The sequence below is a fragment of the Labeo rohita genome, chromosome 1, assembly GCF_022985175.1.
Source record: "Labeo rohita strain BAU-BD-2019 chromosome 1, IGBB_LRoh.1.0, whole genome shotgun sequence".
NCBI lineage: Eukaryota > Metazoa > Chordata > Actinopteri > Cypriniformes > Cyprinidae > Labeo > Labeo rohita.
The window spans coordinates 27,862,855-27,890,639 of record NC_066869.1 but is presented as its reverse complement, the minus strand read 5'-3'; the positions used below and the strand labels follow the sequence as shown (position 1 = coordinate 27,890,639).

Below are 27,785 nucleotides of genomic sequence, written 5' to 3'. Positions count from 1 at the left end.
AACAGAATTCAGAGAAAAGTCACCTTCATCATAACAGCTTTGATGTCTTAAAGGTCCTTTTTGAAAATTCGACTGAATTTTTATGTTTACATGCTTGTTACATCAATGGCTTAAACTTGTCAGCCGTCACGGCAAATAGTAACGGTTAAATAAAACACAGACAGGCCTACCTTTTCTAGTCAAACAAACACATCCATGCATCCAAACATATTGTTAAGTGAGTCATCTGGTGCGCTTAAATTAATAACAGGATCTGATTTTGATAACCGGATCAGTTTTTCCGCTGCTCCTATTAGTATGCAGTCTGATATAATTAGAGTAAACATAAATCATCAGAGCCGATCGAAAATCACGTCACACCAAACCTCTCTCACAGTTCATTGGAATGCTGTTGTGAGCTGACACTGAGAGGCTTCAGTTAACACAAGGGAGACTAATCCTCTCTATTACAGAGAGGAGAACTAAAACCAGACAGCTGAGCACAGAAAGATAAAGAAAGAGACTGAAATAGAGAGCGAGAAAAGAAGGAATATAAATACTGTGAGAGACATGCACGCAAGCTATTCCAGACCACCTTTCGCATAAGTTTGCTGTCACTGTGGCAGTGTTATGATGGTATCAGCAGTAATACGGCCCAGTGAGGTTATATATATTGAGAACAGAAGCGGGCCAAGCACTGAACCCTGCGGTACCTCAGTTTTGTGATGTGATTTAAACACCCCTTGAAAAAACATATTAGGTTAATGTTGAATAAAATATTAAATAAAATCATTTGAAATGTTGCTACTTGCATATTCAAATGTTTAACTAAAATGTAAATATAGTGTTATAAGTGCATACATAAGTGTATAGCTCTGGACTTTGCAATGTTAAGTTAAAAAATAATATTGTTTTATATGTACATTATTATTGGTCCAGTTTAAAAAAACAAACAAACAAAAAGATACACTCTCATACTTGTACAATATACTTTGTCCTGAAAAAAGCTGATAACAATCAGAAGGTCAAGCTAAAGATCTAGCATACATTTTTTCCTAATAAAAATTCGCAGAATGTTTTTTTTTTTACAGAATGAGTAGTATCTATTATTACTCATCATTTCTTTAGATTGAGTTACTGGTATTGACAGGGAATCAGATCAGAAGCTTAAACCAAAAAGAAGGTCTCTTTTACATATGTCTTCTCCTTTACTTATTGACATTCTGGTATCAACAGATACAATCTTATAATTCTGTTACAAAACCATGTCCAGACAGAGAAGCAAAGGGCAGCCGTATGCTGAAGGACAGGTCAACAGACTCATTTATCGACCGGCCCCATGGCCCCAAACAAACACAGATTTGTCATTTTACCCCATGGAGCTGCAGCTACTCCGTGTAATCAGAAACCCTCTACTACAGTGTAGTGGGCTTTCACCCTGGCTTCTAGCTCAATATATAGTTACGCTTATAGTATCCTTGGCTTGAAGTGGATATACCGTCTCTACCTTACACCAGCCAATACAATCCGCTCCAGACAGCCAGCTGTCACAAGGTGTACTGTAATTACACCCCTCTGTGTGCTATCTAAACAGTCGCTTCAGTAGATGGGCTATGTAACACTGGCTATATATCTATTTTTACTGTGTTAAAAATATAGCCAACACAAATCAATATTTCATGTCCATTTATTTATTTATGGTAAGTAGCTATAACTGTAACAATGTACAGTAAATAGGTAATTGCAAAATAACTATTTAACCCTTTCCTTTATTTAATGCACAGGTAGTTCCAAATCAGTTTAAAGGAGAAGTCCACTTCCAGAACAACAGTTTACAAATAATTTACTCACTCCCTTGTCATCTACGATGTTCATGTCTTTCTTTCTTCAGTCGAAAAGAAATTATGTTTTTTGAGGAAAACGTTTCAGCATTTTTCTCCATATAATGGACTGATATGGTGCCCTGATTTTAAACTTCCAAAATGCAGTTTAAATGCGGCTTAAAATGATCCCAAATGCGGTTGTAAACGATCCCAGCCGAGAAAGAAGGGTCTTACCTAGCGCAACGATCAGTTATTTTAATAAAAATATTACAATTTATATACTTTTTTTAATGCTAGGCAAGATTATTTATAATTAAAATAACCAATCGTTTCTCTAGATTAGACCCTTCTTTCTCAGCGGGGATCGTTTACAACCGTGTTTGGGATCATTTGAAGCTGCATTTAAACACCCTATTAAACACCCTATTTAAGCACCCTATCAGTCCATTATATGGGGAAAAATGCTGAAATGTCTTCCTCAAAAAACATAATTTCTATACGACTGAAGAAAGAAAGACATTAACATCTTGAATGACAAGGTGAGTAAATTATTTGTAAATTGTTGTTCTGGAAGTGGACTTCTCCTTTAAGACAAAACCAGCTGTGTTTACCAAAACGATTGTCGAGATGAGTATTTTGTTGTAATTTTGTCTGTGTGTGTCTGTTCAAACGCAAGAAGAGATACCACTGAGGATTCAGTTCAGTGTTCAAGTGCTGTCTGAAACGTGCCTCTTTGTGCACATAGAAACCGAATCGAGTACCGAATATAGAGTACTGAATTGAATGATTTAAAAGAGAAATTCACTTCCAGGACAAAAATTTACAGATAATTTACTCACCCCCTTGTCACCCAAGATGTTCATGTCTTTCTTTCGTAAAGTAATTATGTTTTTAGAGGAAAACATTTCCAAAATTTCTCCATATAGTGGACTTCTGTGGTGCCCACGAGTTTGAACTTGAGCTCTAAATGATCCCAGCCAAGGAAGAATGGTCTTATGTAATGAAACAGTCAGTTATTTTATTTATTTATTTATTTATTATTATTTATTAAGTTATATACTTTTAAACCTCAAATGCTCTTTGTCTAGCGCTGTATCTGCTCTGTGCATTCTGGTTCAGTTAGGATATGACGAAAAACTCCCATTTCATTTTCTTCTCCAACTTCAAAATCAACCCTAACTGTCATGAACCGGAATGCATAGAGCACACAACAAGCATTCGAGGTTAAAAAGTATATAAATTGTAAATCTTTTTAGAAAATAACCAATCGTTTCACTAGATAAGACCATTCATCCTCAGATGGGATCATTTAGAGCTTCCAGAACTGCATTTTGGAAGCTCAAACTCGTGGGCACCATAGAAGTATATTATATGGAGAACATTCTGAAATTTATTCCTCAAAAAACACAATTTCTTTATGTCTGAAGAAAGACATGCACATTTTGGATGACAAGGGGGTGAGTAAATTATCTGTACATTTTTTTTGTGGAAATGAACTTAAAAATCACTTGCGTGTGTAAACACCTCCAAATGATAAGCTTTCTCTCTATTATGGTTAATTTTTGTAATTAATCTGCAGATCACATGCATGTTTCACTGTGAGGCCTGGTCTATACAGATCACAGATAAACTACAATCCATTCAACCCCTATTTATTTTTAGATATATATCAGATTTTGATCCCAGTGGTCTATGAATTTGTGACCCAGTTTCTTTCCATCACTATTTTATTCTCTTTTTCTTTCCAGGACATGGACTCTGTGTGGTACTCCTGAGTATTTGGCTCCAGAAGTGATCCAGAGTAAAGGTCATGGGCGAGCTGTGGACTGGTGGGCTCTGGGTGTTCTCATCTTTGAAATGCTTGCAGGGTAAGACGGCACTATGATTATCTCATAAACATTTTACACCAGGGATTTCAACCAGGAATCTGTGTGTAGCTCTGGAAGTGTGTGATTTACTTCAGGGACTCCACAGAAATGTATAAAGTTGACTTGAAAGAATTTTAATGAGACATTTATGTGATTTAAATAAAAAACTAATCACCTGATACAAATTGTATATTGGTATTACAAAGTTGTACCAATAATATCTATATTTTTATTATTGTGAGTGAGTGGGTTGGTTGAGAAACCACTGAATTACAGCAAAACAACTAATTTTCCGTCTTTTAAAAATTCACCACGTGTGTGACTTTCACGTGTTTGTGAGAACTTCAGATCCTATTTTATGACAACTGTTTTCCATGTATAATTTAGCTGCCCTTCAGCTAATGGCTGACCAAAACCAGTCATGAATAAATACATGAAGAAAAATAGCACTTGCTGTTTCATCCTGTATGGCTCAAACTTTATTTGTACTGGCGTGAGGTCAGGAAAGATCAGCTATTGTCAGAAATTCACCACTAGAGGGCAGCAGTGGAATATTAGACACTGAGTTCTGTTTCAAAGCAGATGGCCTCTTTCATTGCTGCCTTGATATTTATCCTTATTATGATATTTATCCCTATTTGCCCAGACGTTTATCCCTGCAGCTTATATTTAGTGTGCGCAAACTGGCATATTTAATATGCACACAGATAATCTGTTCACATTTACAGTATCTCAGGGGGTGGATGTGTTTCTTGGAATAGATCTTGTTTACAAACAGATTACATCCAGATTAAACTGTTATTACAATACATGTGGGCATAAGTGTGTGGTAGAGCGGCAAGCAAAATTTGTAGATACATTTTGGACAAATCACACTTAGATCAGACACTTTCAGCACAATATCTGTCTTGCACACGTGAATGTGCAAGAGAATAATCATCTTTCCTCCTGGTATAATTTTGGATGCTGTAGTGTATATCCCATCCAAACTGCTCCATTCTCCCACCTGCGTGTTGCCGACTCGAAATCTGCCCTAGAGTTTTCACAGGCTCTCGTGTAGAGGAAAAAGTGACCCACCCTCTTCATTCATCCCAGACTTCTTTTGAAGTGTTGGCTCCTGCATGTGAGTGAGAGAAAATGACCTGGTCTCTTATTTTATTTTTTTTTTCAAGAGACAGACAGACACACGGACGTAGGCTTAGCTTGCCCAGACATACAAAAGCTCCCTTCAGTCGTCTCTGAGACTGTGGGTGTGCTTGTCCGTGTGTGTCAAAGGTCATTTGAGACTCCTTCGTGGAAAATGTAGCAGGAGTTGAAATGGCTTCTCCTGGATTGAGCCATAAAAGGTCACAACCTTAACAAAGTGACTGCGTATGTGAATGTGAGCAAATGTGTTGTTGCTGCTGCTATTCTATTTCAGACCTAACTATGTATAGATACAAAATTGGTGAAAATGTCAAAAACATATTTTAGAAATGCACTCATGAAGAGAGTAGATAAAAAACAGATGTATTTTAGATTGAGATAGAGGTTTCACATGTCAGGGGTGTGTGAAAAAGAGAGAGAGATGTTGCATTTATGCATATGTGAGAGAAACTTACACTCAGATCATAGGGGGGGTCTATAGGAAATGACACATGCCGCTTCCTCTGGGAGTTTAAGAGGAAACTGTAGTCTCACTCCGGGTTCTCCTCCTTGATTAGCTTCAGAGTTCATGTACATTTGGTGTACTTTTTTTCCACTTGTTTTAATGTAACTGGCAACTCAGTAAAATAAGTTTTACTTTTTTTACTTAAAATTAGCTTTTTTTCCCTATTCGTATAAATATCCTGAATCCAAAAATAGCATAAGAGACTTTAAAGAACTTTCAAAATTATTACAAAAATAACACCAAACTTTTAAACAGGAGGATGGACTGGAAGTACTGTAAAAAGTCTAAGTGCTGCTATTAAAACAGCAGGTTTTTGTAAATAAGGTGCCCCTGTTATGTCATTTTTTTAAAGGTTTTTTAAGGTAATATTGTTTTGGAAGTCTCCTACAGTAGGTTTACATGCATGGAAGTAGGGCTGTCACTAACGATTATTTGGTAATCGAGTAATCTATCGATTATTCTGACGATTAATCGAGTAATTAGGTAGTTATAATTAATTTTTTTGTAGTAATAAAGCTAGACCTAAGTGAACAGCCTTCAAAATGACTTAAAATACATATATAATATCAATGAGGCAATAATAATTCAGTGAAGTGTCAAAAGCAAAAAATCATATGGTTTTATTGAACAAAGTTGTTAAAAACATATTGTAAACAATGAAGCTAATGTACATTACGTGTTATACAGTAACAAATGGCTGCAGAGGGCGCCAACGGCCTGACAAATGTTTTTACACTTTACTGCAATCCGAGTTTTAATATTAACTCAATGGCATTTAATTCAAAATGTTCACTTAATATTTGCCCATTTTTTTATGATAGAGCCCTGATACAGCCACTGTCATTTCTTGAATATGTGGACATCAAAACGTATAAACTCAGAGTAAGGGTTCAAACTTGTATTTTGAAATTGTGATGAACAGTTAGCATATTTAGAAAGATACTCATGTATTCTCCTGTGTTTGTGTAGGTTTATAAATGATTTACCTTACAAATCTGATTAAATAACGCATGTTGCATTCCCAGATGACTTATAATAAACCCAAACTCACAGCAATATGCAGAGATGGAGATTGAAACGCTTTGCACATGTAAATGACAAAGGGTGACCAGATGTCCCTGTTTTTGGTGTCCTGTCCCCGACTGGAGTTGTCACCAGAAATGTCCCCATTTTATAGCACGTTCAAAACAACCCGCAGATACACTGTCAGCACAACATAACAGAATCACTGAAATATCACAACCATTCAGAAGCTCAGAAATGCACTGCACTCCCTAACAAAATTAACATTAAGTTAACATTTTTAACTATATACTGAGTGATTGATAACATCTTTGCCATGGAAACTGCTTGTTGGTTTGTATTGAGTTTGCAGTTTTAATGTAGGCTATATGTTTGCTTCAAGAGCTGAGGTAAATGATATATTGTTGCTTTCAGTATGGCTATACATGTCACGCAATATTATATTCACCCTATTTTATTATTTATCATATGTTCTCATATTTATTGTTTTATTTTTAACGTGTTTTTCTAAGGCCATAATTTTGTTACTGTTTTGATGTTTTCTACTTGCAATAGTTACTATTTTAAAAAACGATGGTAAGTTTGCCATCGTATTAAAGTACGATGGTAAGTTTGATCCTCAAACATCACTGTAATTATTAATTATAATATTAATATATGGAACCCACAACAATTCTAAAAACAATGTCCCCGTTTTTTTAATTCATAGATTTCAGTTATATTTAGACCACTGAACCAGGAAATGTTGGTTTTCATTTTAGAAATCTGGTCACCTTCAAATTATAACAGTTTGTGTAGCAGCATTTACTGTGAACAGAGCTGCTCTGACATGCATGTACGTAACCTACACGCATGTAAATAATTAAAGAGCATATGTTAAACCGCAAATATTTGTTTAATTGAGTCGTAGCGTTTGTGAATTCCTAATAGCATTATGCTTTATTATGATTTTTGAATGGGTTTAATATGTGGAATGTGCCACTGTTTTGTCAACACAGGCAAAATGCAATCGAGGATTTTTTTTTATAATCAAGTACTCGATAGAATCGAGCAGTCATTGTAGCTCTACATACAAGGTCAAAAAGCAGGTTTGTTTTCTCAAAATATACATTTAATATCACCTCATTTTCCAACGATTCTCAAATGATTCGTTTAAAGTAGTTCAAAGATTAATTCTTTCTAAACCCCTCCTTTCCGTGAACCTACTCCGCTCTGATTGGTCAGATGGTCCAATCTGTTTTGATTGGGCTGCTGTGTGCAGTGCGAGTCAGAAACGATACGGCATTTGTCATAAATCCATATTTAAACACTTGGTAGAAAATATCTATTATTTATCATACTTACAGGTTGTGATTCAGTGGAGCCAGCTGGTCCAAATAAACTGGATACTAAGCCATCTTTCAAAAGCAAGCGTTTTGTGAATCCCGCCTTGAACAGAATTTTAAGAAGCAGTCGTCAGTAAAATGACACGTTTGAGAGCAAGTTCTTTGTGACCGGCCAAAGTAAAACATAGATGGGCATTATGCAAATATGGAAGTGGGATTCAAATTACTAATGACTCGTTCAGACTCAGAGTTGATTTTTTTCCTTTTGAGAGATAGTAACTTTATTTATCGTGCACTTTCGGCTTTCCAACTTGGCAGATCGTGTACGTTCACATACAGCCACATTGCACACTGCATGAAAGGCAATATTCAAAATGGCATAATAGGGTCACTTTAAATCCTCCGGTCATCATTTAAAGTGATGCTGAATATTCCTGAATAACAATGAGCTATTTCTGTAGGAGATTGTTAGCATCAGTTTGTATCTTATGGCCTGCAAAGATCTTACAAAGGATGTGTGGAATCTCGTTGTAAGGAGGTACAGATCAGGCATTTCCAAAACAGTAGATTGACCATTATCTTCTTATGTCTGGACTAGGCTATGGGGTAGGATGGCTAGACAGAAGCCATTACTCACAGAAACATATGTGGCTGCCTAAATTAAAAAAAAAAAATATATCTATATACACGTTTAATCACCATGTGACCCATATGCAAACTTCATAATGAGGATTTTTATTACATTTTTTAGGAATACCACCTACCTGCAATACATGTCTTTATACGTCCACCCAGGTGCTACTACAGGCAACAGTAAAATTTACCAAAAGCAGAAAGCTCTTGAGTTCAAAAACAGCTGTATGGAGAACAGAATGTTAAGGTCTCAAGACACATTTTTCAAAGTGTCCTAAAAAATACTACAGTCACAGCACGAGGTGCTGACAAAGAGCCAGACACAATGCATAAATAAATGTTAGTCTGCATGTGTACTTAGAATAACGATTTGAAAATGTCCCAAATGGAATTCAGTAATGTATCCCGTGTGAACGAACTGATTGGCAGATTGAAATTTAGGCCAGTAGTAAGCTTATTTAATGATAAAGAAATAAAACAAACAACATATTGACACTAAACATCTGCTGCAATAATGTCTTTTCTTAGCACAAATTATAATAAATTGATTGGCTAAATTATTTTTGATTAATGAATCGGCAAACCATGTCATTAATTGGATTTTTAATCAGTTTACAGTCTTAGTACAATACAATAGTTACTTCAGGCGTTCTTGAAGAGCTTCTTTTTTTAAATCTTTTTCTCAGTGGAATCTTGGCGACACCTGTGCTGTTATGTAAAAGTTTCAGTTTCATAACTCTCCTTTTCCCCTGTCACCAGCCACTGCTTACAGTAACACTATAGAGACTAATATGTCTCTTCTGCTCACTTTCTCCTTCTCTCCATCGCTCTTTTCCATCACCCACGAGAAGGAATAGCTGCAAGTTCTGCTCTTTCTGGCTTTTCTCTCTGTTTATGGTTTCCACATTCAGTCAGTACTGTCAGTCCTGGTCAATCCATTATGGGGAACCACCTTATTTTACTTCTTTCAGATGGCTGCAGCTAGAAATCTTTTAAGGGATAGAAATTTTGTTATCATTTACTCACCCTCATGTCATTTCAACATATATGAGTTTCTTTCTTTAGTCAAACACAAAAGTAGATGTTTATGGTCTCCTTCTCCATTCATTGAAAGTGTATGAGGACCAGACGCTCTGAGGCACCAAAAAAAAAGTCATAACAGTATGAATGTACTCTATCAGTCAAATGTTTTATGAACAGTAAGATTTTTAATGTTTTTAAAAAAGTTTCTTCTACTCACCAAGCCTGCATTTATTTGATCCAAAATACAAAAACAGTACAATTTTGAAATATGTTTACTATTTAAAATAACTGTTTTCTCTTTGAATATATTTTAAAATTTAATTTATTTATGTGATTTCAAAGCTGAATGTTTAACGTCATGTATGTATGTATGTATGTATGTATATATGTGTGTGTGTGTGTGTATATATATATATATATATATATATATATATATATATATATAATAGTATTATTATTATTACTATTATTATTTTGAAAACAGCTGAGTATATATATATTTTTTTGTTCAGGTTTCTTTGAATAGAAAGTTCAGAAGAACAGCATCTGAAATATACAGAAAAATACTGACTCCAAGCTTTTGAATGGTATTGTGTAGTATAATGTTATAAATGTTACAAATGTTATAAATGTTATAAATACTGATTTTTGGATCTTTCTGTTCATCAAAGAATCCTGAAAAAATGTACACAGCTATTTTAAATATTGATAGTAATAATAATAATAAAATAATAATAATAATAATGTAGAATGCTTAGAATGATTTATGTTTAGAATGAAGACACTGAAGACTGGAGTAATGATGCTGAAAATTTAGTTTTGAGCACAGAAATAAATTACATTTTAAAATATATTCAAATAGAAAACAGTTATTTTAAATTGTAAAAACATTTTAAAAATGTACAGTTTTTTTTTTTTTTTTTTTTCCTGCAGGATTGGTGAGCAGAAAAAAAAAAAAAACCTTACTGTTCAAAAACTTTTGACTGGTAGTGTGTATGGTATACGGTTGGTCTAGAATAAAATTAAGTATTAAATCTAAAAGAAAAAGTTCAAGCAAAAATGAAAATTTGCTCACCCTCAGGCCATCCAAGATGTAGATGAGTTTGTCATGTGAACAAATTTAAAGAACTAATTTGAAGGGGAGAAAAAGCATAAATGCTCTGCAGTAAATGGGTGCTGTCAGAATGAAAGTCTGAACAGCTAGTGAAAACATTACAATAATCCACAAGTAATCCACAGTCCATTAACATCTTATGAAGTAAAAAGCTGTGTATTTGTGAGCAACAAAAACATTACTTTAGTAAAATGCAAATATTTCCTTCTCTAGTGAAAAAAGTCATCTTGTCTGAATCAGGAGAGAAATATGCACAGATCAAGGACCATTTACAAGTAAAAACAGTCTACATTTTTGGCCCGAAGCATTGGTTAAAATGCCCAAATGATGGATTTGTTTATTACAAACACACAGCTTTTTGCTGCACAAGACATTATGGCCTGGAGTCGTGTGGATTACTTGTGGTTTATTGTGATGTTTTTATCGTCTGTTTAAACTCTCATTTTGATGGCACCCATTCACTGCAAAGAATCCATTGCTGAGGAAGTGATGTAATGCTAAATTTCTCCAAATCTGTTTCTGTGGAGAGACAAACTCATCTTGGATGGTCTGAGGGTGAATACATTTTCAGCAATTTTTTTGTTTTTGTCTTCAATTTCTTCAAATAATACATTACGGCGGTCATTCTGGGTAATATTCTTTTAACCCGTCTCACATTTGTCCTCTCCATTGTGCGATTCTGCAGTAATGGCTTGTTCAGTGTCAATCACTGCAGGGTCTTTCGCTCCATATTTCGCTGCTGATGTATGTCTCATCATCTCATCTGCACTGTTGACACTTGAGTTCCGTCATTGTCAGTGATCTGTGCTCTCAAGAGACTTCAGGTGGTCGCCTAGTAACAGGCTCATTAGCATCTCTCACCTTATCTATCCCTCATATTCAGCGGCTTTTTGGTGCCAGCTGGATGCAGACATTAAACACAAGCTCAATGAGAGTGCAAGGATGTTTGATGGCATGTTGGTCGAGGCTGGAAATCTGTAATGGCGAAGTAATGGATTACACAGTATGAGCTGGAGAATCACTCTACCAGACATTAGAGAACACACATCAGATGGACAAAAAATGTGTGGAAACAGCATTATACTGAGACACAGTAAACAGTTTTTAGAAGCCTAAATGACACTTTTAGACCTTGCGGTCCTCCAGTTGCATCTGTGATGCTTAATACAAAAGAAAATGTCTTTTGTTATTGAATTATTCTGAGTCAGTGCTACATTTGCATTTATATTGAGTTGAATATTGACTTTTTTGTCATCTAATTTAAGTTTGGTCCTTGATGGTTTAAGTCACAGTTGTGTTTGTCTGCATCTGTGTGCTTATGTGTCCATAGTTCCAGTTCTGGTCTGTATATGAATCATTGCAGAGGTTTTTATAGGACTTAACTGACAGGACTAAGCCAAAGATAAAGTCTCCGCATTAGTTTTTGGCATTTCAGCAGAACTTTATTGAATACAGTTAAACCGTCAATAAGACGGAGGACTTTTTCTGCTTGGTGTCATTCTGACATATTAATTGGTTGTTTTTTTTCTTCTAAGGTATCCACCATTTTTTGACGATAATCCCTTTGGCATCTACCAGAAGATCCTGTCCGGGAAGCTGGAGTTTCCGCGGCATCTGGATTTCTATGTAAAGTGAGTTTGATAAAGAAAGCACAACTGAATGACACATGCCATATTTATAGCATACATAAAACACAAAGTCTAGTGAAATCATGTCAGCATCAACATGAAATATTGTTTGATCTCAAACTTATGTGTGTGGGGGTGAAGCACATGTCTTTTTATTGCTAAAAGTAAATTGTCTTTTTATTACTAAAAGTAATAAAAGTGCTTTTTGATGTTTTACTGTAATTTAAAAAAATCTGGAAAAAAATATTTTATGTTTAGATTTAAAAAAATATTAGGTGAAAAACTATATAACTATAAAACTTGAAAAGATTAAATGAAAATTGGAAATGTTGCCTTGGCAAATTATTGAAATAAAACAAATACTGAAATTGAATTATTAAAAATAAAGCTACATTGAAATATTTAAGAAGATCTAATAAAAAATGGCAAAAGCATATAACTTACTAGTATAGCAATATAAGATAATATAGATTACTAATAAATACTTTTATATTATGGCTATGTGGACATAAATCCAGATAGATTTGAAAACAGCGTTTTTGTTTTAAAACGCTCTCTGTCCACATTAACATTTCAAGTATTTCCCAAAAGTTTTCGCTCACCATTATATGTTTGATCCAAAATGCAACTGCAAAATTTTCTGTCATCTTTGCAGGACATAAATATAAAGTTGAGGTCGTAAGTTTACATACACCTTGCAGAATCTGCAAAATGTTTATTATTTTACCAAAATAAGAGGGATCATACAAAATGCATTTTATTTTTTATTTAGTACTGACCTGTATAAGATATTTCACATAAAGACGTATACATATAGTCCACAAGAAAAAATAATAGTTATATTTATAAAATTGACTCCATTCAAAAGTTTACATACACTTGATTTTTAATACTGTTGTTACCTGAATGATCCACAGCTGTTTTTTGTTTGTTTGTTTGTTTTGTGAATTTTTTATTTTATTTTATTTTTATTTTTATTTTTTTGCATTCTTGTCCTGAACAGTTAAACTACCCGCAGCGCTGTTGTTCATAAAAATCCTTCAGGTCCCACAATGTTGGCTTTTCAGCATTTTTGTGTATTTGAACCCTTTCCAACAATGCCTGTATGATTTTGAGATCCATCTTTTCACTCCGAGGACAAATGAGGGACTCATATGCAACTATTACAGAAGGTTAAAATTCACTGATCCTCCAGAAGGAAACACAATGCATTAAGAGCTGGCATTAAGAGTTTTTGAATTTGAAGATCAGGGTAAGTTTCCCTTGTTTAACTTATTTTGTCTTCTGGGAAACAATATGATATTTAGGCAAAATAGTTGCATGTGAGTCCCTTAGTTGTCCTCAGTGTGAAAAGATGGATCTCAAAATCATACAGTCATTGTTAGAAAGGGTTCAAATACACAAAAACGCTGAAAAACCAAGGAATTTGTGGGTAAACTTTTATAAAATCAACTATTATTTCCTCTTGTGGACTATCTGTAAACGTCTTTTATGTGAAATATCTTATTTAGGTCAGTACTAAATAAAAAAAACAACATGCATTTTGTATGATCCCTCTTATTTTGGTAAAATGATTAACATTTTGCAGATTCTGCAAGGTGTATGCAAACTTATGACCTTATGACTGTAAGAGTGAATAGCGCATAAAAGGCACAAGCGGTATAAACGCAGATGTATATTGCTACAATATGTCACGACTAAACGCCTCCGTTTTCACAGTCCATACTACAATTTGAAAAATGCATTTTCAAATTTATCCACTTTTAAAGAGCTTTTTCAAGACAAGAACACCATCTCAGTGTAGATGGAAGGCCAAAACAGAGAGTAAAAATAATGCGAGTAAAAAGTAATGTAAATAATGCTAAAACAAACAAAACTGTATTAATTGTAGGCTATTTTATCATTCCCATGATCCCTCTTGCAAAAATATATCAACCCCTTAGTATTGCTGTAAAATTTCCTTCAACACACAGTGTACCACAGGCAGTACAGTGGAACGCTAACAGGTTAAATATACTGAAATATGTCTCTGAACATTAATAATGACTATTTTAATGACTTTACAACAAAAGCATCTTAGTACAGTAAAAGCATTTCTTAATATGGTACCCTACATGTTATTATAGACAAATTGTATAGACATTTTTATGTTCAGTAATAACAGGGTGTCCCTGCTGCATCTCTGTAACCAGAAAGAGGTCTTTGACATGAAAAAAAGCTAAAGACCACTGTTTTAGAGTTCATAGTTAGAAGAGAGATGCTCTCACAGTTTCACATGCATTTACATGTGCACGCAGTTACAAACTAACTCATGTCCTCTAATGAACTCGTCTACACATGTCAGCTACAGTTGAGGCATCCTCCAGATTACAGACAGGCAGGTGTCTATTTACTCTACACTATTACTCATGGTGCTTTTGAACTAAAGTAGCTCAGGATTCAGCAAACGACCCACTGTCCCCTCTTGATGTTCAAAAAAAAGTAATCCTTTAATTTATCCCTCTCAAGAAAACAAACCGTGTCCTCTCTTAGTTGTAACATCTAAGCAGTCATTGCAGCTGTACAAACACATATACAAAATGACATCACAGCTGCATTTCCTAATATGGCTTTTGTCCACTAGAGGCAAAACTGCTGTTCGCTGCTTCAAACGCTTTGCGCTCCAGAGACAAAGACATCTTGAGGAAGCTCTCGGAAATAGAGACAGACAGTCACCTCGGGCAAAGCGAATCCGTGTTTCCTTTCGACTGGCATGTTTATTCTACTTACAATTGTGAAAGTAGCCAAAACTACGGCTTATGTCAGTAGGGATTTAACAAGCTTGATAAGATAATGGTATCCTGAAGTCAAGCACACATGATGATCATTGGAGAATGAATAACATCTGCAAGGGAGGCTAGAGTGAATGGTAAGGTCATCTGTAACACGGTCGCTCCAGGCGTCTCTCGTGTTAGGTTGAGTGAGAACATCAACGGCACAGCAGTAAACATGCTAATGCACTCGTGTTCGCAGCTTGAAGTCTGTTGGGTCGTAGATACAGACTGATTTTAAACCTAATACGTAAGGGTTATGTGAAAAGCTTAATGCAGGTAGATTTTGGTAGATTGATAGATTGTTTTTATGGTAATAAGCTGCACTATGAATGGTCTCTTTAAGAGAGTAGTTATACTTTGTAAGTAGTTTTTCACAGGCCTTTGTCAGAAAAGATTGGTATGTACGATTTGATAAAATTGTTTCATAAATTTTTAGGCATATCGTTTTTGGAAAGGGTCCATATATACATGGATAGCTATGCATTATAGTAAAGATTTAACCTTTTTTTCTTTTTTAAGCTTTTTTTTTTTCTTTATTTATTGAAAAAGGTAACAGCACACTTTATTCATGTTACTTTTTTAATTATTATTCGTCTAATAACTATATTACTTTTTCAGTAAGTTAAAGTATTCAGAGAGTATACAGTGCCTTGCGAAAGTATTCAAACCCCTTATGTTAAACTGCTTTAAATTACTTTTTTTTTTCCACATCAATCTACACTCCATACACCATAATGGCAAAGCAAAAAAACAAGTTTTTAACATCCTTGCAAATTTATTAAAAATAAAAAACTTAAATGATTCCTTCGCATAACTGTTCATACACTCATCTGGGACAGTTGAAATTTAGCTCAGGAGCATTCATATTGCTTGTAGTTGTTCCTGCACAGTGGAGTTAACCTGTGTCAAATTCAGTTGAATGGGTATCATTTGGAAAGGCACATATGTCCTTATAAAGGGTCTACCAGCTGAAAATGCATTTCAGAGGAAAAAACAAGCCCTGAGGTTAAAAAAAAAACTGCCTGTAGAGCTTAGAAACAGGATTGCATTAAGCCACACATCTGGGGAACAGTTTAAAAAAAAATCTGCTGCATTGATGGTTCACAGAAGCATGTAGTCTTCATTACCCTTAATGGATGGAGTTTGAAATAGCCAGGACTCCTCCTAGAGCTGGTCTTCTGGCTATTGAGCAATTGATTGAGAAGGGCTTTGGTTAGAGTGGTGACCAAGAACCTGATGGCCAATCTAGTTGAGCTCCATGATCATATATGGAGACCTACAGAAGGACAAGCATCACTGCAGCACTCCACCAATCTGGGCTTTATATCGGTGTGGGCAAACTCAATCCTCTCCTCAGGGAAGACACATGAAAACATACTTGGAATTTACAAAAAGACCCTTAGACTGTGAGAAACAAGATTCTCTGTTCTAATAAACCTCACTTCCAAGCATCATGTTTGATGGAAACCAGGCACTGCTCAACACCTGAAGAGTACCATCCCAAAAATAATGTGTGGTGGTTGCAGTCTCATGCTGTGGAGCTGTTTTTCAGTGGCAGCGACTGAGAGATGTGTCAGAGTAGAAGAAATGCTCAATGCACCAAAATATTAAGATAACCTTAATGAAAACCCAGTCCAGATCATTCAGAACCTCAGAGAGAGCAGAAGGTTCACCTTCCAATGGGACAATGACACTTAGCACACAGCAGCAAGAGATGCTTATAGACAGCTCTGTGAATGTCCTTGAGTGGCCCAGCCACACCCTGGACTTGAACCCAATCAGACATTTCTGGAGAAACCTGGAAATGTGCATCTGGCCCCATCCAAGCTGACAGAGCTTGAGAGTTGAAGAAGTGAGGACAAGAATGGCAGATAACTGCCAAATGCAGATGTGCAAAACTTATTGCATCATTCCCAAAGGACTTGAGGCTGAAAAGGTGCTTCAGTACTGAGTTAAGGGTATGAATATTTATGCAATGTACTTATTTCAGTTTTTTTTTTTTTAATAAATTTACAAAGTTGTGACAATTCTGTTGAATTAAGATTATTGTATTACTTTATTAAAAGCTCACTGTATTATGTAGAGCATTATGAGAGAGAAAACATACATTTTTTAAATAGACACAATCTTTATTAAAGGAGAAGTCCACTTCCAGAACAACAATTTACAGATAATGTACTCACCCCCTTGCCATCCAAGATGTTCATGTCTTTCTTTCTTCAGTCATAAAGAAAGTGTTTTTTGAGGAAAACATTTCAGGATTTTTCTCCATATAATGGACTGATATGGTGCCCCGAGTTTGAACTTTCAAAAAATGTGGCTTCAAACGATCCCAAATGCGGTTGTAAATTGTTTATTTTAATTTAAAAAATACAATTTAAATACTACAAACGCTCATCCTGTCTTGCTCAGCCTGAACTTTGTGTATTCTGGCTCAAGACATTTAGGGTATGTCGAGAAACTCTGATCATATTTTCTCCCTCAACTTCAAAAATAATTTCAAAATCATCCTACATCGCTGCAGAAGTTCTGACCCAGTCTTTGCAAAGCGAACATGCAAAGAAGATCAAACACCCTTAACAAAAAAGGTAAAACAGCGATATAGGGCAATTTTTGAAGTTGAGGGAGAACATTCGACATACCCTAACTGTCATGACCCGGAAAAAGACAGAGGTCGGGAAGAGCAAGACAAGACAAGCGTTTAACATTAAAAAGTATATAAATTGTATTATTTTTATGAAAATAACCGATCGTTTCACTAGATAAGACCCTTCTTCCTCGGCTGGGATCATTTACAACCGTATTTGGGATCGTTTGAAGCCGCATTTAAACTGTATTTTGGAACCATATCAGTCCATTATATCCTCAGAAAACATAATTTCTTTACAACTGTTGTTCTGGAAGTGGATTTCTCCTTTAGCAAACCGCATATTTGAAGTCTAAACAAGTATGTTCTTTGCCTAAAACAAACTCTTTAAACTACATTCCATGACACAAAAACTGTTTATAAAATTATAGCGTTTTTGGGTGATTTTTGGTGGAGTAATATAAATGGTGAAACGCTTGTCTTCCGATATCTCTAGAACATCACACTCCTCTCATCCAATTCAGATTCAAGGACCTGAAAGAATTGTTGTTGAAACTAATTTAATGTCTAAATCAGGTGTGTTTTAGCGTAGTGGTTTTCATCTTGTCTTTGCTTATCTAGGGACCTAATCAAGAAGTTTCTGGTGATTGATCGGGCAAGAAGGCTTGGAAACATGAAGGTAAGCAAGATGCTGGTGACAGATATTTTATATGGTTCTTGAATGGTTGAGCAAAGTATTTCAGCAGGAATCAGCATCTGGGATATTTCCTTTGAGAACGCTATATGGCCTCTTTATAGTCCTCTCAAATTCAAGGCCACGTTGAAAATCTATGAATCATCTAACAGAATAAACTCTGTTTCTAGGTAACTTTCGCATCTTAATAAAGCTGCACGAGGCAAATAATAAGACCTTGATTGAGTCCTTGATGCGAGATCTTTCTCCCAAAGGCCACAATTGGCCACATATGTTTCTAGTTACGATAAGAAGGCTTCCTATCTGCCTAGAGGGGATGAGATGAGGCTCTGGAGAAACTCCCTGGACATTCAGAGAGTGATTCTGACACCGGGCAACTCTCCCACTATACCTTCTTCCAACCCCCATCAGACAAGGTGGATATTGGGGAAAGAAGTACAGACAGAGTCATTGTGCAAAATGTTTCTGCATCTCCAGCTATAGTAATTCATACAGTTGCGGTTTAATGGCATTTACTTTTCTAAATTGTCCTTTCAGAGGATTCAGTAACTGGCGCCAGATGAAGTGGCAGCAGTGCGCCAGGCCTGTCATGCGTAACGTGATGCATATTATGACGGTGATGTCATGGGAAGTTTGTGAATGGTTGTGTCTGAGCGTCATTTTCCCATTAGCAACAGTTAATGCTGTTATTATAATTCTCCACACGTGAGGAATGAGCTCTGCTGAAATACATATCTCGCTGTTTGTTTGGGGTTTTCCTTCGTTTTCCTTTTCGTCATTAAGCAGATTCTGAGTAAGGGGCAGAGATGGAAAGCCTTTTTCTAAAGAAATGTCACTTTGGGTAGACTTCCCATGCTGGATGCCTCTGTTGTTAATTTAGCACTTTCTTCTTTGCTTTTTCTCCTCTGACTACATACAATGAGAGTTTAAGACCCAGCAGCCCAATCACAGCTGTGTTTGTACTGTTTCCACAGCAAGGCCAGGTCCTGCTGGCAGCACTCATTCACAAGTGCTGATATCTGTTATTCGACTTAAGTCAATGTGTATCTGTCATGGTCCCACAGTGCAATGCATGGCCCAAATTCTGAGGTTTCTAAAGACTTGTTGCCCCACTTTACTTTTTCCTCTCTAAGAAACTAAAAAAGACAATACAGTTGCTAAACAGACGGCCCAGGGTCAAATGAGGATTCAATGTAAAAGCGTTGATAGACTTTTTAGGCTGTTCTTTATGTCACAGTTGTAACTGTGGTGGTTTGCCTTGAAATGTAAGACATCATTCTACTTTTACGTTCATTTAGTTATAGTAATCGATCATAATCTTGTGTATTATTTTTTTGTCGTCTTCCAGAATGGAGCTGATGATGTGAAGAAGCACAGATGGTTTAAGTCAGTAGACTGGGATTCTGTGCCCTGTAGAAAACTCAAGGTAAGCATCGTGTAAAGTTTTAGAATGTGTCCTGTTATTAAATATTTATTTTATACCACTATTCATTTTGGCCACATAACCATGACAGCACCTCGTTAAAGGAATAGTTCACCCAAAAATGAAAATTACCCTATGATTAACTCACCCTCAAGCCATAATATGTTTATCTGACTTTCTACTTTCAGACGATTACAGTCGGAGCTTTGTTAAAAAATGTACTGACTCTTTCAAGCTTTGCAATGGCAATGAACTGCTGTTGAGAAGTCGAGTAAAGGCCATGTCAAAACTAATTCATTTTCGTTTGAAAAAGCATATTTTTCTCTCCGTTCTGGCCTTCCGTTCAACATTGCGACGGCACTTTTGTCAAGGAAATGCACTCCAAAGTGGATAAATTTGAAAACGCTGTTTTCGCGTTGTACTGTGAATTGTGAAAACAAAGGCTTGTAAACTATGGTGCATGTTCAGTCATGTGACGCATATCGTACCAATAGACATCTAAGTTTATACTAGTAATTGTGCCTGTTATGTGCTATTCACTTTCACACTGTTGCTAAAGATATTTACAGTACCATGTACACTCTTCAAATTACAGTCCTAAAAAGATAACATAAAATTTACTCATAAAATTAGCTGTCACGCCTCCTGAGGCAAAACATGAGGTCAGCTGCTTTTTAGATCAAACATTTCAGTGTGGATGAGAAACTTTTGGCAAACGGTTGAAATGTGGGCATAGAGTGTTTTCAAATGTATCCTTATTAATGTAGATGTAGCCAAAGTGCATCCATCCATTATACAAATAGTCCACACGTCTCCAGGGGTTAAGTGAATCGATGAATTTATGTAGGAAAATTATCCATATTTAAAACTTTATTAACTGTAATCTCTAGTTTCAACTAACTGTCATAATGCGTGTTTACGAAAGAGTCGCATTCCAGTGGATGACTTAGGGCGGTGAGAATATGCTAGTCTCATGAGAACCAAGTTTTGTTTACAGAAGCAAAGGGAAACCAGTTTCCTCTTGGCTTATCAAAACCCTCTGACAATTTTCTTTACAAATCCTCATTTTGTACTTCTAATTCATGACCGGTGTTTTGATTTGCTTTCTCCACTGCACTTCTGCATTTGTCATTCTCACCGGAGCTTACGCTGCACCTACATCTCACATCATCCACTGGAACACCACTCTCATGTAAATGCACGTACGACAGTTAGCAGAAGCTATACATTTTAAAGCATATAAAGCAGTTTATAAAGCTCAAAATATGGATATTTTTCTTACACGAATGTATTGATTCACTTCAGAGGCATGTGGAGTACTTTTTATGATGGATAGATGCACTTTTTTGGACTTCAAAATTTCAACAGCCATTCACTGCCATTATAAAGCTTGGAAGAGTCAGGACATTTTTTAACATAACTCCAACTGTATTCATCCGAAAGAAGAAAGTCATACACTGTACACCTAGGATGGCTTAAGGGGGAGTAAATCATGAGGTAATTTTCATTTTTGGTGAGCTATCCCTTTAAAAAGTGATTGTTTTTTTATTTTATTTTTTTTATTTATTTACTGTTAGAATTATATTTCCAGAATATTTCCCATGGTTTACTGGACATATTGCAGTTTCCCAGAAATACTTGGTACCTATTAATGAAAAGTGAACATTCAGTTTGCGGTTGGTGGATTAAAAACACAATAAAAACACAAAAATATTAATTTAACACAATAAAATGCAGAAATTTCAGCAGCCATTACTCCAGTCTTTAATTTCACATGATCCTTCGGAAATCATTCTAACATGCAAATTCCTTATTATAAATGTTGAGGGGGGAAAAACTGTAATACATTTAGAGGTTTTTTGATGAATATTGTGACTGTGAATGATTAATTTCTTTACTCACTGCAAACTTTTGAAGAGTAGTATGTATTTCACTGTATCTAAATCTTTTTTAATGCATTTCTCTCATTGCTGTGACAGCCACCAATAGTTCCCAAGGTATCTCACGAGGGCGACACATCTAACTTTGACACCTATCCAGAGGATGAGTGGAAGAAGGACACACCAGTACCAGCTAAGGATCTGGAAATTTTCAAGAACTTCTGAAAGAATAGTCTTTTAAATGAATAAAAAGACAGGACTGTTAGAAGATAATGATTTAGAGCTGACGTTTTTACATAATCATTCAGGGGACGTTAAACGGTCATATTGCATTATTATAATAGGCATGTCTTGCCTGCTTGTCCCTGAATCCTGCACACTTGAGAAACAGAAACAGACTTCTGATCATCATAATCACGTTAAAACATTTACCGAAGAAAACAGTTCATCACTTCAGCAACTTGATTCAACACTCTCTGCGTCTCTTATATTATGCAAAAGTAATGTTTTTAAATATCCTTTTAAATAAGCAATATCAAGGTTCTGTTCAAGGTTCTTTTTGCTGGATCAAGACGGCGTCTTCGCTTATGACTCAACATGTATGGTCTTGGTTGTGTTATGACTTTATGTCTTGAAAAGCTTGCTGAATTACAACGTTAAGCCTGACAAATTTTCTTCATCGATTATCTGAACTTGCTGTGTTGATCCTTTCCTCCCACATGGTACTGCTATGTAAACTTCGTAACGTTAGGCCTGTTTCACACTGCACTCTCGAGCAAAAGGAAACAAAGCAAAAACGTAACTGCAGCATTGTGCTTGTATACTGGCAGCATTTCTCCTGCATAACAACTCAGCCAGTCTAAAAAGAAGTATTTGGTCAGAGTAAATAATGCCAGTGCATTTTAAAATTGTTATTTTTTAAATAATTACAACTACAGAAAAGTATAGTCTGAAATGTAATTTACATGTGATTGCCATATTTACATCCAAAATGTCATTAATCTGCAGAACCCAAATTTCAAACTTTAACGATAAACTGTTTTAGTAATTTGAATTCAGTCATATTTTCTAAAAAGAAAGTGCTGCTTGTGTGTGTGTGGGTGTGTGTGTGTGTGTGTGTGTTTAGATGTTAAGTCAATAGTTTACTCCTATGTTTTATCTAAATAATGTAACCTGTTAATATTGTATGTAAGCCCGTCAGAAAAAAGGCTTTGGTAAATTAATTTTTAAATACTAATTCATAATTATGAGGGGAAAAAGGCGAAATTATTACTTAAAAAGTTATAATTTTGAGATAAGTCCAGTTTATTTGTCATAATTTCAATTTATATCTCACTTTTTTGTGATTATAATTTAAAATTTGAGTCATATGACATTTTTGACTTTTTTTATTTAAAATTTTGGTAACACGTTACAAGATTCATTAGTTAACATTAGTTAACTACATTAGTTAACATGAACTAAGAATGAACAATACTGCTACAGCATTTAATAATCTTAGTTTATGTTAATTTCAGCTTTTACTAATACATTATTATTAATTTTAAAATACTAAATCATAATTATGAGGGGAAAGGCAAATTATTACTTTAAAAGTTAGAATTATGAAATAAGTTTGTCATCATTTCAAATTTCATGTCATAATTATGACTATATCTCAATTTAGATAAAAAAGTCATCATTTCACACAAGTCACAATTAGGAAAAATTTGACTTGTCATAACTTTATGATATTTAGAAGTCAAAATTGGAATTTTTGTCATTTAAAATTTTGGTAACACTTTACAATAAGATTCATTAGTTAACATTAGTTAACTACAGTAGTTAACATGAATTAAGAATGAACAATACTTCTACAGCATTTATTAATCTTAGTTAATATTAATTTCAACATTTACTGATGCATTATTTAAATCACAAGTTGTGTTTGTTAACATGAGTTAATGGTCTGTGAACTAACATGAAAAAAATGAACGACTGCATTTTTATTAACTAACATGAACAAACAATGGACGTACATTTATTACACTATTTATTAATCTTTGTTAATGTTAGTTAATACATTTACTAATGTTAACAAATGACACCTTATTGTAAAGTGTTACCATTTTTTTTATTTTTTGCTATTTATTTTTTGTCATTTGTATTTTCATCTCAATTTCTACTTTTATCTCATAATTTTATCTTGTAACAACTTTTTGACATTATATTTCAGAATCATGACTTGTACAAGTAATAATTTAGAATTTTTTGTCAGAATTTTGTTTACCAAAGCTTCCGTACACATTGACCCCAAAATAAGTGAGCACAGGAGTCGTCTGCAGTGTGAAACAGATTGTGTTTTTGTGTTCTACTGTGCTGCTTTTTAATTATTTTTCTATGTAAACATGCATTAGCAGACATGTTTGACAATGGCGCTGTCTTGCTTATTTTTGTCTTATGCATCAGCACTACTTTAAGGCAAGTTTAAAACACTTCAAACAAGTACAACTTATAAAAACATGCCTTCTTTTCCATTCATCAGTGTTGCGGCTCTGCAGTTAGACATTATTGTTCAGCATCTCAAGTTGACCTCAAAAGCGCAGTTTGTGTGAACGGCCCCAAGAATCCAAAGAGCTTTTGAACACATTCCTGCCAGGATGTCAGTCTAAGAAACCAGGTGAAGTAGAGGTACAGTAGCACTTACCTAATCAAACATGACCTCACAAACCTGTAGCTAACTAATAAATTAGCATTAACGCTTGTATTATGAGATGCCTGTTCATATACTTTGGCTGTTGTGCTTTATGATGTTCTATATGTGTTTACTAATTGGTTAAGTGCATAAACAGTTTACTAGCCAGGTGTTTTCTAAAGTTGCCTTGCATATGGGGGTGAATTTAGCAAACACAGTTTACATTGCTTTGTAATGCTACTTAATTCACCTGATCTCATGACGAAAACGTACCTGTGGGAACTTTTTCGCAAGACGCGAAACACGTTCCAATAGGTATGTATCACTGCAGTCTCCAACAGAAATGAACACTGAAGCATTCGCAATCGTTTTCATACACAGCTCCATATGTTTCGCTAACAGGTGTTGTGCCAAATTCTGACCCCCACCAGATTACTACCCCCTCCAAGTATTGGTAGGTTTAGGTTTGTAGCGATTCATGTAGCGTTCATGTAGCGATTTCAACGAGAGGATAATAATTTGGGTTGAAAATGGGCACAACACGTGACATAACAAGCTTGTTCGGTAGCTCAGCCAGCACGAAATTGGACTTAGGATGCGGAATCCTTGGGTACGAATCTCGTGAAAAATATCACTCACAATGAAAGAGCTAAAAGATAAGAGATTTTTTTAAAAACAAGCTAAAAACAGCATACTTGCGTTTGCATTTTTACATCGCATGCACTTTTGTTCATACTGTCGGGTAAGTTTTGGGTGTCTTGTAGACACGGTATTTTGAAACGTCATGGACCATTAGAGTTATAGCGCCACTCAACGGACATTTCAAGTTAGAGCTGCAGTGACGCATACAAAACCAACGTCACATAAAAAATACCATACGTTCATCTGTTCTGAAAAAAAAAATCTCTTTTAGTGCCACTCAGGTTTAGGGTTATGTGTGGGGGAAAGGTTCGGATTACCCAAACACGTAGCGATTTCAACGAGAGGGGGAAATAATTTGGCAAGGAGTCAAAAATGAGCACAACACCTGACGTAATAAGCTTGTTCGGTAGCTCAGCTGGCACAGAATTAGACTTAGGCCGCGTGTCCACCAAAGTGTGCTGAACTCTGAGCGTCTGACACAACAAGCTTGCTCAGTAGCTCACCCGACACGGAATTGGACTTACAGAATCTTTGGGTACGAATCCTGTGAAAAACATGACTCGCGATGAAAGCTGAAATATGAGAGATCGAAAAACATGCTAAAATGGCATGCTTGCGTTTGCTTTTTTACGTCACATTTGTTTTTGGTTCATAATGTCGAGTAGGTTTAGGTGAAATGCAGATGCTGTGTTATTTTAACCCGTAAATGCATGACTGTTTCACCAATCATTATTACTTATTCGTGTCTTTAGTGACCCGGAACTATATATCCAGCACAGATAGGAGGGGTCGAAAATGAGCACAACACCTGAAAGAACAAGCTTGTTTGGTAGCTCAGCTGGCACTGAATTTGACTTAGGATGCGGAATCATTGGGTATGAATACCGTGAAAAACATGACTCATGATGAAAGAGCTAAAAGATGAAAGATCAAGAAACAAGCTAAAACAACACATTTGATTTTTGTTTTGTTTTGTTTTGTTTTGTTCCATAGTGCAGATGGAATGTTATTTTAAAACGTCACAGAGTTATAGCGCCACTCTTTTAGCGCCACTCAGGTTTAGTGTTATGTGTGGGGGAGGGGTTAGGATTAGGCAATCATGTAGTGATTTTAAAAAAATGAGCACAACACCTGACGTAACAAGCTGGTTCAGTGGCTCAGCTGGCACGGAATTAGACTTAGGCCGCATGTCCACCAAAGTGTGCTGAACTCTGAGCATCTTTTTCTCACTGAACATTCAGGTGTTTTTTTTTTCTCAGCGCCAAGAGTTGAAGAATGTTCAACTTTGAGTAAAACACTCCGCTCAACGCTGTTACTTTCTACTCAGCCAACCAATCAGAGCGAAAGAGGGGCGGGACTAATAACGATCAACCTGCTTGTACTTCAACTGAACAACATTGGAGAAGTTAATATTGTTTGTTTTCAACTACTTATGTCTTTACCAGATGGAAATACCAGACTACCATACTATTGTTACAAAAAATAATGCTTGGAAAAACATTTCAATTAGCAATGCGTCTGCCATTACTTAAGTGGATATTCTGTATCATAACAACCACAGCGTCTCAACGGGAAAACAAATGCTGCGCTCTTAAGCACTCACAGCTGAGCATTTTCAGCTGGCAAAAAACACTTTGGTGGACACGCAGCCTTAGAAAGCGGAATCCTTGGGAAAAACATGACTCACGATGAAAGAGATGAAAGAAAACAAGCCAAAATGGCATGCTTGCGATTGCGTTTTTACGTCACATTCACTTTTATTTATACTATCAGGCAGGTTTAGATGTAGTGCAGATGGTACGTTATTTTAAAACGTCAAGGAGCATTAGAGTTATAGCGCCACTCAACGGACATTTCAAGACAGACCTGCGGTGACACGTACAAAACCACCGTCACATAAAACGTACCATATGTACGTTTATCTGTCACAGGGAAATAAACAAACTCGCTTTTAGCGTCGAATATGTGAAGAAACGTACATGGTGCTACATATTTCAGATCTTGCGAGAAAGTTCCCACGGTTATGTTTTCATCAAGAGATCAGGTAGTACTTAATATATGTTTGGCGTTTAAAAGCCTTGCATAATGGAAAGAGAAGTGACTATGGTGTGAAATGCTTTAGAAATGTAGCTACTGTGTGTATGTTCAAACAAATCTTCCAGTTTTTCTTAACTGCTTTTGTCTGAGGCGGTAATCTGTCATTGTAAAGTGTCTACTGGAAATCATTCATTTGCTATCATTTCTTGAAATGACTGTTCTTTTTAAATTGCAAATGCAGTTTTATACTAAGGAAACCAACTTGCAGATTTCATATGAACTTGACAGCTGTTACCATCTTGAGGGTTTTTTTTTATGTTACTGTTTGTTTGTTGTTCCCTGTGTGAATATTTTTGCTGTATTCTATTCTATATTTTTAGTGTGTTCTTTTTTTATACTTGTTTGAGAAAAAATAGTATTTTATATTGTTTGCAACAGCAAAAAAAAAAAAAAAAAAAAAAACTAAAATGAAGTTCTATGAACTTAAAATTGAGAGGAAACCAGCACAGGATTTTATACTAGTTTTTTTTTTTATTTTCTCTCTCTCTTTCTTCTCTGTACTTTCATTTTAATGCCTTTTAAACATTTATGATGTATCTGAGGTGGTACAAGTGCAATGTTACCTGCAACCAAGCTGTTCTAAAAACTTGAGAAAATCTGCACATCCTATATCCATGAAAATAAACTGAACTTTTCATGTGGGCAAAATTATTTGACTAATAGTCCCATAGCTTGTAACTTTTTCAGTGTACTCTGACCAAACTTGTTGAAGTCTTATTGAGATGGGTTGGACTCTCATTTTGATGGCACCAAGCCATACGCTCATTCACAACAGCCTCAGGAACCTTTTAAACTACAAGCTTAGTGGAAATTGTTAGACCATTTACTTTAAGAGTCTTAATATGTTCTCATTTTCCTATATAGCCACAATTAAGTGCTTGCCACAGCTAGTATTTCCCTCAGTTGGT

At 35.5% G+C, this 27,785-nt stretch overlaps 1 protein-coding gene across 1 annotated transcript in view; it reads left to right on the top strand.

Annotated features, from left to right (window-relative positions):
• prkx (protein kinase X-linked) overlaps positions 1–27,285 on the top strand; it is a 46,183-nt gene extending 18,898 nt beyond the window's left edge. Inside the window, exons 4-8 of the mRNA XM_051113439.1 lie at positions 3,551–3,670; positions 11,975–12,070; positions 18,089–18,146; positions 19,510–19,587; positions 21,564–27,285. Of these exons, the coding sequence (XP_050969396.1) occupies positions 3,551–3,670; positions 11,975–12,070; positions 18,089–18,146; positions 19,510–19,587; positions 21,564–21,689 (478 nt within the window). The 3' untranslated portion in view covers positions 21,690–27,285. The remainder of the gene's footprint in view (positions 1–3,550; positions 3,671–11,974; positions 12,071–18,088; positions 18,147–19,509; positions 19,588–21,563) is intronic.
• Positions 27,286–27,785: the final 500 nt, after the last annotated feature.